Source organism: Abrus precatorius, unplaced genomic scaffold (assembly GCF_003935025.1).
Source record: "Abrus precatorius isolate BTA unplaced genomic scaffold, Abrus_2018 Scaffold11, whole genome shotgun sequence".
Taxonomy (NCBI): domain Eukaryota; kingdom Viridiplantae; phylum Streptophyta; class Magnoliopsida; order Fabales; family Fabaceae; genus Abrus; species Abrus precatorius.
Genome location: NW_020874303.1, coordinates 15,678,237 through 15,691,723, shown reverse-complemented (window position 1 = coordinate 15,691,723; position 13,487 = coordinate 15,678,237). Strand labels below are relative to the sequence as shown.

Here is a 13,487-nt window from a genome sequence, read left to right as displayed (position 1 = left end):
AAAAGCAAAAAAATCTAAAGCAATGAGTAATGAGTCTCCCTTTATAGGCATTCAGGGCGCAAGGCAAAGTGGAAGGTTAAAGGTTGTGGGTTTAGGTTTTCTCTTCCACACATTAATTTTATATTAGGTGTCATTAAGGGAGATACTCCACTAAAGTTTGTCCTTCTCTCTCCACTCCACAATGTTATTTATCTATGTGAAAATGTTGCAATCATTTAAGCATTCCACGAACTATTAATGCAGGGGCGATGTTTAAGGGAAAGAGATTTAGGTAGTGACAATATATTATAATCTTAATGGTAATTGGTGAACAAAATTTAAAATGGATAACTATAAGCAATATCGCTTCTCAAGGTATTTAAGAATGTGCAACTAGTCACAATAATTTAGGATAGTGAAGAGTTACTCATGCCACCATCTTTTGAGGTTCCAATGAAATTTGAATGCACGGGAAATGAATAATTTCTAAGAGAGTAATTCAAGGAATGTGTGGGTAATAATTATATTGACTCCAATGATGTTTTAAAGAGGAAAGACTCATGGAATGCTAAAGATTAAATGGGAAATGAAAAGCTTGTGGTTTATTCACGTCATGCCTTGAGAGGATTTTGGAGGCATTAACATAGTGGAAAATTAAATGAAACCGTTAGTAGAGAAGGATAGAGTCACTTGTGTCTTTGGTTTAACGAGTTTGAAAGGACTTCCTCTCTCTCCTCTACACTAGTCCGAAAATACTCAAAGGAGAAAGGACAATTTAATGCATGCAAATGAGCATGAGGCGCAAGTGCATGAGTTGACATGTATTTAAAATAAAATAAAAATTGAGGTTATCCAGGTAGATGTCATAGTTCTCATATAACATATTCTAAATACAGTCTTCATGTAGGCATAGAAAATTTATTATAAAAAAGAGGGGCGAAAAACATAATTTAACTCTTGCACTTAAATTAGAAACAAGACATATATACCTATACTAAAATGCCTTTATTAGTAATCATGCAACAATTAAACTTAACAAGGGTTGACGAAAATAGTTTCAACTTACGCATAAAAAAATAAAACAAGAATCAAGAAAAAATCAAGAAGAAATAATAATGACAATAAATTAAAATTAATAATAATTTTTTTCTTCACAGAAGAATATCAATTAGCACTAACTAAAGTTTAAGAATTAATTAAACTTTGAGAATGTTATACCTTGTAATTACCACATTAATTTAAGTAAGTCATGCATTAAACCTTGTACTTGTCATATACCAATTCTATAAAAAAGTATTTTTTTTATTGTTTATGTATTTGTTATAAGATTTAATTTAATTTAATTTTTAAATTTTATTTTATCACCTCATAAAAATAAAGAGAAAAATGAAATTAAATAAAATAGAATAAAAAATCAGCATCAAATTCGTATCACAAAAAGTAATAAACCAAAAATAAAAATATTCTACCTTGCCATGATAAAATAATAAAAATTCATTTTTACATTTCTTTTCTTCATTTCTTTGAACTAAATTTAGTTTTTGTTATTTCTTTTTTTCTTTTACCTTTCTAAATTTTTGAGTTCTGTTTTTACTCTTTCAATTTTTTATACAAGAATAATGTTTTTTTTAAATATGATATGAAAATTATTTTTCGGTGCTTTCAAAATTTTTATTTTTCTGTTAGACTCTTCTATTTCTCCTTATTATATTTCATCTTTAAGTATCTATTAGGATTAATGATTTTTTTTTAAATAATTAAATTACAAAAACAAAGCATTAACTTTAAAAAAAATAATATTCATTAGCATTTCTCAAAATTAAAAATATCTTTGGGCGTCTTAACGTGACGGAGAGCTGGCGGGGGATATGACACGCTGGACATGCAATCCAATCCGATTTTGATTTGGCAGAGCGACGAATCGATAGCCCCATCTCCGTCCCTCTGAATCTGAAAAAGTAAAAGTAAAAAACAAAACCCACACTCATCTGAATCTCATTCGGTAATCATTCACAACAAAAATATATATTTTTTTTAGAAAAAAAGAAACACAAGCGATCAATCGGAAAACGCAGAGAACAAAGAACAAACCCAAATCACTTCTTCATCTTTCCTTTGGTGTCTCTGTTAGGGTTTTGTTTTCTCTCTCTCTTCCATGGCCGAAGTCATCAACATGCCACCCGAATCTCTCGACCAATCCCCCTCTGCTTCCGCTCCTCCTCCTCCTCCTACCGCCGCCGATGATGATCTCCCTCCGCCTCCCCTTCCTCCGCCGTCGCGCCGCCGGGACCGCAGGGACGACCGCGATTTCGACCGCCATCCGAACCGCAGCCGTGGCGGCGATTACTACGACCGCGACAGGGACTTCAAGCGCCGCCGCAGCCCTAGCCCTGGCTACCGCGACCGCCGCTACTCTCCCCCTCCACCGTCCCGCCGTTCGCCTCCGCCGTACAAGCGATCTAGGAGGGGCAGCCCCCGCGGTTATGGACCGGACGATAGGTGATGCAAGCTTTTGCCCTAATTTTTGCTCGCATTTGAAATAGATGAAATTTTCTGTTTCTGATCTCTGTAATTAGGTCGTGTATATATGTCTTATTTATCTTTATGTCAGAGTTGTGCAGCTCGTTTTATTGCAGTTTTAACTTTGATTATGCTGTTTAGTATCTTTGTTTGTTGGGATTGTATGTGTTTATTCAATTGCATTTGGTTGGAAGGGAACTCTCTAAATTTTGAGGTGTTGGTATCTGTTGGGCTTCGGGCACTTGGCTTTGATGTTGAGGTTTCACTGACAGACATGTTTAGGGTTTTGAGCAGCTTTGTTTTATTTAGTTCCTATGTTTTGTAGTTTGTTTTCTGTTTGTTTCTTTTCGATAGGAGGATTCCTTAGGCACTCCTGTTTTGTAGTTTTTTCTTGTCATGTTATGAATTTCTTTTTATTAAAATATCTGTTTATTCAGTGAAATGGAAAATGAGGATTTTTGAAATCTTAATTTATAGATCATAGATATTCAATTGTTCAGAGGCACCATGGACTTTTGTCAAGGGCTTAGATGAATGGCAATCAGTCATATTTGCTGTTTAGTTATTTGGGCCAGTGGAAGAACATTGCATTGCTTCTTGATGTTAGGTGTTATCCTGTTTTGTTCAACTTTCAAGTTTTCAGTTTATTGCACTCTTGCTTTTCTGAAGTGGTGTTTCAATCATAATTTTCATTGAATTGTGAGCTCTCTACCAAGTTTTAATCATTCAATGTTGGCAATATGTTTCAACTTTCAAAGGCATTACAACGGAAATTTATGTTGTTTTAATTATAAATATTTTTTAGAAGAGAAAGAAATCATGCTAATCCATTCATGTTTTCTATCAAATAAAATAAGCCTTCTACAAATCTTGTATTTATTGGAAATGTCAATTGTGTTTTAATGATTTCTGTTTTTCATATTTTGTGAATGCTTTAGAATATGTCATAGAAGTTGCAAAGGCCAATGTGTATATCTTCTACTGTTCTATTCAGCTACATGTATTTATGATACTCTGCTGACAAACTTATCTATTTTATGCTTTCTTAGGATGAGTGGTTATATTAAATGTTGGCTGAGCAACATAATACCATATTCATGCTATCATGTCATCATTTAAATTGTTTCTAGGAGATATATTAGAAAGATTTTCTTCTTTATTTTGTTATAGTGGAAAAATCTTTTAAAAGCTACATTTAACATGTTTGTGTTTCCTCTCTTGCATTTGAATTTCGTTACGTTATGTCCTTGTTACACTATGCTATGCATCACACCTTATGCGAATATTTGTGTAGATTATATTTGCTTAATTTACTTCATAATGTGATTGAAGCAGATTTGGCTATGATTATTATGGGGGTTATGAGCGGGGAGTGGGTGGAAGAACTGGTTTTGCTGATGAGAAGTCTTATGGCAGGTTTGCACATCGAACTGCTGGGGCATATCATAATGGGATGTCTGGTATGTTAATAGATGCTGTTCACTAGGGTTTTTCCTACATAATGTAAATGTCATTTATCTATAACTTTGATTCCTGTTTTATTCTTCTAATTGAACTAAATTAAACTTGCCATATTCCAGTTATGCATGCTATAATATATCTATGCTCTTGGCCTCTTTCTTCTGTGTTTTGTCTTTTGCATTGTGTGTGTGTTGATGTTGGCAATGGGATAGGATGGGAATGATGAGAGAAAGCCCACTTAGTAAAATGCATATTTTAAACTCCTCCTCCACTCTGATTCATGACAGTGGGGCACAAAGGCTCAAATTAATTACATGCTGAGTATGAACATTATATGTTAGGAACTTAGGATCAAGATAACAAGTAAAATAAGAAGAAAAAGTAAAAATGAACTTGTTATGGATCTATTTTTGTTGTGATTTTAAAGGGATTTTGCTTTATTGTTGTTATTTTTATATATCCATAGATATTTAATAAATTTTTTTATTTGAGGTAGAGAGTGACCCTTGGTGCAACAGTAAGTTTGCTGCCTTGTGATAATGGGTTCCAATCTTGGAACCCTCCACAAACCCCACCAGGTGGGAGTCTCTCACTCACACAAGTGTTTTCGTCTTCAAAAAACTTCAGAGAAACAGACTATTTATCCATGTTTGCGATTTCAAAGAAACAGGCCATTTATCCATGTTTGCGATTTTGTTTATTTATATTCATATAGCATATTCATTAATTACAGTGTAGAAGGTCTGTTTCAATGGAATCAATAGAAGATACATTAATGTATTCAGCATTAATGTATTGATTCTGTTTTAATTACTTTTCCTTGTAGAAATTTCAGCATGCCACCAAAAGGTATTGTTTGCCACATGTGATCTGTTCTCTTCCATTCACCTTGGTTCCACACTTCCACATGTTATATTATGCCTTGGTTTAGCACATGAACCAAACACTACCAAAGGGCTTTTGAGATCATGCATCTCATTAATTTTTAGTCTTGCCCCTAGTTTGTTTTTGATCACCAACCTTTTGGAGAATTGTATTCTGTGCTCATACTGCATGCTTCATGTTTTGTGAATTTCTATATCTAAATCTTTCACTTTTGAATTTTATCAGTAAATTTGAAAATTTAATGTATTTCTAGCTTAAGTATCAGCTTTGTTCTTGGAGAAAATTTAAGAAAACTCTCTTATTGACCTGAAAATTTGAAGAAATATGAAATCAGATATTTCAATTTTACCCAGATCTAAGAATAGCATGGTTGGACTAAATGAATGTAATAAACTCTCTTTAACAGATGTGAAGGCATGAAGTCATTTGAAATTTTTTTCATGTGCCATGTTTAAAAAATTTCATCACAATATCTAAAAGTTGCTAATTCATAAATTATAAATAAAATATTGATAATTGATTGGTATATCATGAAAAAAATATTATATTATATTTTCTTTTCTTTTATCAATTTTCTTGTTTGTATACTTTTACCTTATGCCAGACAAATTGTTTTCAATTTCTTTTTACCTGAGTACTGAATCCATAATTTCTTCAAGTATGTAGTTTTTTGTTATTCAATGACATGCAGGGCTCTTCAGCAGTCATACAAAGAAAATAAAACTTGAATCTTCCTAAGTTTTTCTTGTTTTCTTTTAGTTCGTTTTAGAGGGTACTCTCAGTTTTCTTAAATGAATATTGACCTTTTAACATTTGGGAAATTCAAGTTTTGGTTTTCTTCTTTCCCTCCTTTCTTTAGTGTCTGTTGTGTGGTGTGTGGGTGTCTATCTATGTGTGAATATTTCAAGTTCAACTTTTCTCTTTCTAAATCTCATTTTATTGGTAAATTTCTATTCTTTTTTAGTTCACATGTAAATCTAATATTATTCCTGTGTTTTGGTTCATTTTGCAGATCTGGATACTCGTGGTTATGCAGATTTGCCAAGTGGAGGTGCACACAGGTCAGTTATGTGCCTTTTTTCTTTAATTTAAACCATGAGTGAATAAACATACCTGCCATGTATTATTTATTTATTGTACTCTGTCAGTAAAATTTCTATCAATGGGAAGGTACTTGAGATGGAAATATGGCAAACATGCCTATTCTCTCTCATAACATTGCAGGATCTGAAACTTGAGGTTTAGAGGTTTATGCTGTTGAGGAATTTTCAAATAATCTGGGATGGAAATGTTTTACTTTCTATCCTGAGTGGGCAGTTTCAATTGAGGATGCACCTTTCTACAGTGATTGTGCAAGGCCAACACCAGGTCTCTGCTGTTATTTGTTGAGAAATATGGGAGATGAGATTATTAGAGGAATTTGATGTGTGTGTGTGTGTGTGTAAAATGGGTATGTGTTATCAGCTCCTTTTTCCATAAATGGGCATCTGAAATTTTGATTCAAATGCAACTCTGCACAGATTGAAGTGCCGGATTAAAATCACCCATTACAAATGCCATTCAAATAGAAGACATCTTTTCCAAAGAAAACATTGAAAGAAGCTAATTCTGTCATGGCAAGTATTTATCGGAGGACACTTGTTGTCTAAGAACACTAAGGGTCTATTTGGTAGAAGTGGTGAAGAGGGGAAAGCTTACAAAGAATAGTACGCTTTCCCTCCCTTTTCTCCCTTTTCCACTTCTTTCAAACAGGCCCCGAGTGTTCTTTTATGGTTGGGGCTTCATCGCATTGTTTATTTGTATACTTTGAGGAAGATAGGTGTCTGCAGGACTTCTATTCCAATTTACTTATGGACTTCTAACAAAACTATTTTTTGGACAAGCAATCGGTCTGGCTTAGATACGAATGAAAAAGCATTGAATGTGAAAGTGTCATAGAAAGTAACCATGAGAAAAAGTGTATTCATGAATGAGGCTTCTATATATGAGAAAGTTTTTAAAAAAGGCTTTACTGCCTTCATTGTTTATGTTTTCTAGAAGTTTTCATATCCTATTAATGAAACTCCATTTATAAAATCCTGAAAGATTATTCTACTAGGAAGTTTTCTTTTTAGAATTTTGAATACCTTCACATTTTACAATACTGATATATACCATATGTGGTGCTCCTTCCTGTAGAAATCTACTGTGAGCTTTATGATTAAAAAAATTATGACAAATTTTTGAACCACTTTTGCAACAAAATCAACAAAATGTTAATTTGTTGATCTCTCTTTCTCTCTTGAGCTTGTTTGTTCACTCTACTACATATCTCAATTCTGTCTTGAATTATAGTTACTCTTGGGGTTGTAATTCTTTTTTTGATAAGCTGTGTCTGTTCTTACCCCATCTCCTTGCTAAAATTCTCATTCAGAAGATTGCTGTTATTTAATTTTTCTTCGGACTTTTGGTTTATTCCTTAACTTTGAACGGTTTCTACAAGAGAAAAAAGTACTGCTGCATGTTGCTTCCTATCCTATGCCTGCAAATTGTACAGCTTTCTAAATTAAACCCATTGACAGTTAATATTCATTGAAATAATTCACTAATTTTCTGGACAGCCCATTGAAACTTTGTGCAGATTTGTCTTGCATTGTTTGTTGAGTCTTTTTTAGAAATTTGCAAAACAAATCTTTTTCCCTTATTGTATTTTCTAATACATTGTGTGTGGGAAAACCCCTTATCAAATCAAAGGTCTCCTGCAATTTGTCTGATTTGGTACCTGTCTGATTCGTGAGGAAGGTATCTTTTGTTATAATTATTAAAGGAAATTTCAGCATGCCATCTATGTCTCGATTCTGTTCTGATTAAATTTCAGCATGCAAGTATGCAGCAAGAAGATAATGTTTAATGCATAGATAGAATATAATGAAATTTTTAGTTCTACCCTTTTTTGTTGGAACCAAATGTAGCATTTTCTAAACTCATGTCCTGTTCTGTTTTATTTATGAAGTGTATTAAACATAGAATAAAACCTTATGTTGTATTGTCTCATTGTAATAAGTCTACTAAATGCCACCGAGAGCTTGTTGACCACCCAGCTCATTATTTTTTTGTCTTGCCTTCTGGTTTGCATACTTCAACTTTTGTAATTTATTTCTATACGTAAGCATATCTTTCACTTTTGAATTTTATAAGTAAATAGAAAAACAAATATATTAGATTTATTATTTAAAATTCCTCTTTTTTGTTATCTTGAAAAGGAAGTTTCACTTTAAAATGTTGATGTGATTGCTGATTCATGGGATGTGGGTTTCCCTTGTTTTCTATATTGACAATATATTTTTTGGTGAAAGTCTGTTAACATTAAGATACTTGTAAATTATTTCAGAGAGGGGTTGATGTCCTACAAGCAATTCATTCAAGAGCTTGAGGATGATATACTGCCAGCTGAAGCTGAGCGCAGGTATTGTTTTGAAAAATTTCCTTTTGGTTGTGCCTCAACACTATTTAGAAAAGAATTTATTAGAATCCTCATTGACAAATCACAAACAATATACTTAATTTATTTTCTAGGTATCAAGAGTACAAATCAGAGTACATATCTACTCAAAAGCGAGCTTATTTTAATGCTCATAAGGATGAGGAGTGGTATGGTTTTCTTTCTTCTTTTTCTCAGTGCTAACCATTTTGTTTCAAGTACATGCAATCTTGCGTCCATTCCTTTATTTGATTTTTTTCCTTTTATGTAGGTTGAAAGATAAATACCATCCAACAAATCTACTTACTGTAATTGAAAGGTGAGTTTATGTAGATATTGAGCATTGTATCCTCTATATGTTAATGGATTATATACTAGAATTTTTACTGGGCTCATTGATAGATAGGCAGTTAGATTAATATGTTGATTAAGATATCTAATTGTGATCAACCCTATCTGGCTCATCTTTTAGGAGGAATGAAAATGCTCGACGGTTGGCAAAGGATTTTTTGCTTGATTTGCAAAGTGGAACGTTGGACCTGTATGTCTTGCTCTCTTACACTTATCACTCTGTCTGTGTGTCTGCCTCCTCATGCTTTCTATATTTTTTATGTGATTGGAATACTTTTACAATCAATGCAGAAATCCTGGTTTAAACTCCTCTTCTTCCAGTAAATCAGGGCAAGCCAGTGATCCAAACTCAGAGGAGGAAACAGACAATGGTGGCAAACGAAGAAGACATGGTAGGGGATCTAATAAAGATAATGATTTCTCAGCTGCTCCCAAGGCTCACCCTTTCAGTTCTGAACCTAGACGGATTCAAGCAGATATTCAACAGGCTCAAGCTGTTGTTCGTAAGCTTGACATGGAAAAGGGGATTGAAGATAATATTTTGTGTACCAGTGATCACAATAAAAATGATGATAAGGCTCACAGTGGATCTGTGGGCCCCATAATAATTATACGGGGCTTAACATCTGTTAAAGGCCTAGAGGGTGTTGAGCTACTGGACACACTCATTACATATCTTTGGCGGATTCATGGTGTAGATTATTATGGAATGATTGAGACTAATGAGGCCAAGGGCTTTAGGCATGTGAGACCTGAAGGAGCATGTCATGAGGAAATGAGTAAATCAGGGTCCGAATGGGAGAAGAAACTTGATTCATTTTGGCAGGGAAGGTTGAATGGTCTGGATCCATTGGAAGTGATGACTGCCAAGGAAAAGATAGATGCTGCAGCAGCTGATGTGTTGGATCCGTATGTTAGAAAAATCAGGGATGAGAAATATGGATGGAAATATGGTTGTGGAGCCAAGGGCTGCACAAAGCTTTTTCATGCAGCTGAATTTGTGCACAAACACCTGAAGCTAAAACACCCAGAGCTTGTGATGGAACTAACGTCAAAATTGCGTGAGGAACTTTATTTTCAAAATTACATGAAGTAAGTATTAAGTGATGGTTCTTTTATTTAGCAGTCAGTGTTGCAAGTGTTGGTGGAAATATCACTTACTTGGCCTTTCTATTATTGTAGTGATCCTGATGCTCCTGGTGGAACGCCTGTCATGCAGCAACCTCAGGTAGTCTAGTTATTTTTATTACCTTACACTTGTATACCTGGAAATATTACTAAATTCATGTCTCGATAACAAACCATCTTTATGGTTCCATGTTTTAAAAACTTAAGTTGTCCAGGTTTTGATAGTCGTTTATTTATATAACAATAACCAAATCTTATACCAATAGGTGGGATCGGATACATATAATGCTATTAAACTCGTTCAAAAATCAAATTCTAAAAAATATTATTACTCAATAACTCTTTTAATAACTTTCTTTAAGGTTCTTGAGTCTTTTTCTAACCCTTTTTATAGGACTAAAAAGTTATGTCATCCATTCTCCTGACTGGGACCTCTAGTGGTCTTATAATTATTTATTCGTAACATGCATGGTAGTCAAATTCGTGTGCTGTGCAATTTTACAATCTTACACCCTCTCAGTGCTAGCTTGGTGACAGAATTGTGAACCAGCAAGATTGGATGGGATTGTCGTGTTAGATGGTAAAATCAGAGCGGAGTGACTCCCTGTCATTATTCCTAGTGTACTCCCTGTCATTATTCCTAGTGTATAGCATCACAGTTTAGTGTAGCGCTGGAGCGGCATGAATTGCGGCTGCTATTTGATGTACGACAGAAATGTCAAATTTATCCTTGTTCTCTTAACAATAGAGGGCTTTTAAGGGATGCAACTTTGGCATTTTGCTCCCCCCCTTTACATTGTCAATTTCTACATGTCATTGTATCATTCAAACTCGATAGTATCAAACCCTAAGTGCTCCAACAAGACTCAAATGTGTGTGACGTGACCCATTTGTGTTAGGAGCTACTTTCCAACCAAAATCTGACTTTGTTCACTATATCCAAGCAAGTTATAGTCATCTTCATTTTCAACAAGGCCCACACATTTTCCGGCGTGGCCACCTGTGACGAGCTTTTTCCAATGAGACCACTCTACTCTATTTTGTTCTATTTTTCTTCTTTGTTCTGCTCTAACTTTGAGAACCTCTCCAAACGATTGAAATTTGAAATCTTCAACATATATATGTTTAGCATAATCTATATTTGATGTATTTTAAATTTTCAGAATAGTGGTTATCCTGCTATTTGCTTTTCTGCTATAGCTTTTGTGGGGTCGGCTGCTGTGTGCCACCATCTGGGATTGACTGTTATGGCTTGGATGATCCCTGGATGTTGAGAAATCCAATTTTTTACCCAATGTCCTGTGACCTGCTTTATGACCTGGTTTGCTAAAAACCTTTTTAAACCATAAAATTGATTCAGAACTTCTTCCCTAAAGGTTTCTTCTGCTCTGAGATTTTGTCCAACTTCACACAACCTCATCTGGTGACTGTGCTGTCTTCCAGTGAACTCATTCTGCTCTGGCGTCCTTATCTGCTCGGGTGACTCTGCTCTGCGCCTGCAACCTTGTCTTCTCTAGTGTGTTTGTTTTGCTTGCTACACGGCCTTGTTTTTTCTTTGCTCTGTTTTTATTTGCCAAAGAGGTTTGAAGTTGCAAATAGTTTGCAGTGCAACAATGCTGCCGGAGTAGAAATGTTGACTTTCCCTTTTTATCCCCAGAATGAAACAGTTTTTAGGGTTTTTTAATGATAAAAAAGACTTTTTATCTTTTAAAAATAAACTGACTTTTCCTTTTTGCCCTTAAAATGACCTTGTTTTAAGTTTTTTTAAAGGTAAAATAGTCTTCTCATCAGAACAGATTACCTAACCCATCTTTTCTGTCTCCCCTTCTCTTGTCCCCATCTCTCTGTTTTTTGTGGGCATGTCCCTGTCTCTGTTTTGAGTTGAAGGTGTCTACCTTCCCTCATCTTTGTATTTATACTATTTTATATGCAGACATACAATTTTGTAGGATCCTATGAGTTACAATCTTTGACCTTGTTTCCGATCCTATGTAGAATCTCAATTTTGACTCCTATGGTAACATGACATTTCAGCAACATTGCAGCCAGGGCATGTACTGCTTATGAAATTTGCTTTGAATTTCCCTGTAAATGGGTGCTGCTCTTTCTGTCGGGCAAGTAGTCCGATGTATCAATCTTTATGAGTTAATGGCTTTAGCATGGCAATGTATTTCTGCAAAATTTATGGTTTGATTTTCATATGCTCATGGTCCATTTTTGTGCTGTTGTAGAAGGATAAACCTCTAAAGCGAAGATTAGGTCTGGAAGGCAGATTGAAAGATGATCGTGGTAATCGGCGAGACCAGGACAGGAGTGACAGAATGAATGGAGATAGGCCTGATGGTTCCCCATCTCATGAAAGGCAGATGGGAAATCATGATGAAGCCATGTATGATGCATATGGAGGACCTGCTGTACCATTTACCTCAGATATGCCCCCTCCTCCACCAGTGTTGATGCCTGTACCTGGTGCTGGGTTGGTTGCCCTTCCCATTCTTCTGGATTTGATCCACTTTATTGCTTATTGAGATTGTTGGTGCTGATATAATTTGTAATCTGTAGGCCTTTGGGACCCTTTGTTCCTGCTCCACCAGAAGTTGCAATGCAGATGTTAAGAGAGCAAGGAGGACCATCTTCATTTGATGCATCTGGAAGGAAGATGCGATCTGGTCCCCACATGGGCGGACCGGCACCAATAATTGCTGTTCCTCCAACCTTTAGACCTGACCCTCGACGGATGCGAAGGTAATACAGGACCATTTGACGAACAATATTAAATTTTATGTTTCTGTTTGCCCTGATTGACTGAAATATTTACTCATTTTCCCAATGGTGGTGCAGCTATCAAGACCTGGATGCCCCAGAAGACGAAGTCACTGTGATAGATTATCGGAGCTTGTAGATATCACTAGTTTGGCTGTGTTTCTCTAATATGAATGAGAGTGGGTGGGCAGCATAGCATGCCTATTGCTGTCAACTGTGTCACTCTCTTAATGAGAGCTGCGGTCTTCACTAATAATGGGTTTAGCCTTCATTTCTTCTATGAATTTGTTTGAGAATCTTATTATTTGAGGTGGTGAAATATGGGCCGAGCGAAGTGACTTTGATATTGTACTAGAGATAAGATTTGTAGATTCGTTTAACAAAATGACATCTGATGTAAGGATAAATTAAAGATGTTAGCTGATTTATTTACTGGATAATCGTCTGATTGACTTTATTCGGTAAGACGATTGTATTTGTAGAGATAAAAACATCTATAAGAATTCCTTTTCCCTAAATTATGTTTTTAATTTTTCTAAATATGATTTTATTTTATTTTATTGTAAAGCAATTTATTGATTGGTCGTGCAAATTTTAATTATTTTTTAAAAGTTCTGATATTACTTAGTAAAATGGTAATATGTATTTAATTATGGTATATCACTTTTTTATGATTGTTAACGTGGTATCGTTAAAAACACCTGGAATATCATAAGTAATAAAAGATCATTTTAACTATATTAGAATTTGCGAGGATCAGAATTAATGATAAAATATTTACTGGATTAAAATTAATGAGGTATATTTGCAAGTACTAAAATTATACATGAATCATGTTTTAAAAAATATATATACATAAATCAATTATCCTGGTTGTTTTTATGAGTTGGTTTCAAGCTATCATGGCCCTCAAGACCAAAAAATTAAATAAAAAATTTAT

General features: G+C 34.7%; 1 protein-coding gene across 5 annotated transcripts; it reads left to right on the top strand.

The window, feature by feature from the left end:
- The first annotated feature begins 1,847 nt into the window (after positions 1-1,847).
- Positions 1,848-13,109, top strand: LOC113853579 (serrate RNA effector molecule-like). 5 transcript variants are annotated; one of them, XM_027484021.1, is made up of 12 exons: positions 1,848-2,478; positions 3,835-3,959; positions 5,858-5,906; positions 8,216-8,290; positions 8,401-8,475; positions 8,577-8,624; positions 8,778-8,846; positions 8,948-9,748; positions 9,839-9,884; positions 12,016-12,260; positions 12,347-12,529; positions 12,626-13,109. In XM_027484021.1, exons 1-12 carry the CDS (start codon positions 2,135-2,137, stop codon positions 12,684-12,686), a joined length of 2,121 nt encoding a protein of 706 aa, XP_027339822.1. In that variant the 5' UTR covers positions 1,848-2,134; the 3' UTR covers positions 12,687-13,109. The 5 variants fall into 5 exon arrangements, 4 of the variants coding, with proteins under 4 accessions (XP_027339822.1, XP_027339825.1, XP_027339823.1 ...); XM_027484024.1 differs by having other exon boundaries at positions 1,960-2,478; positions 3,916-3,959; positions 12,626-13,103; XR_003502649.1 differs by having other exon boundaries at positions 2,025-2,478; positions 3,916-3,959; positions 8,978-9,748; positions 12,016-12,253; positions 12,626-13,061.
- Positions 13,110-13,487: the final 378 nt, after the last annotated feature.

Bases quoted from the DNA above. Each gene is read 5' to 3' on its own strand.
- LOC113853579 (XM_027484021.1), top strand. From the start codon at position 2,135: ATGGCCGAAGTCATCAACATGCCACCCGAATCTCTCGACCAATCCCCC. The intron at 5,907-8,215 runs GTCAGTTATGTG...AAATTATTTCAG, and splicing joins CCAAGTGGAGGTGCACACAG to AGAGGGGTTGATGTCCTACA. The intron at 8,847-8,947 runs GTATGTCTTGCT...CAATCAATGCAG, and splicing joins CAAAGTGGAACGTTGGACCT to AAATCCTGGTTTAAACTCCT.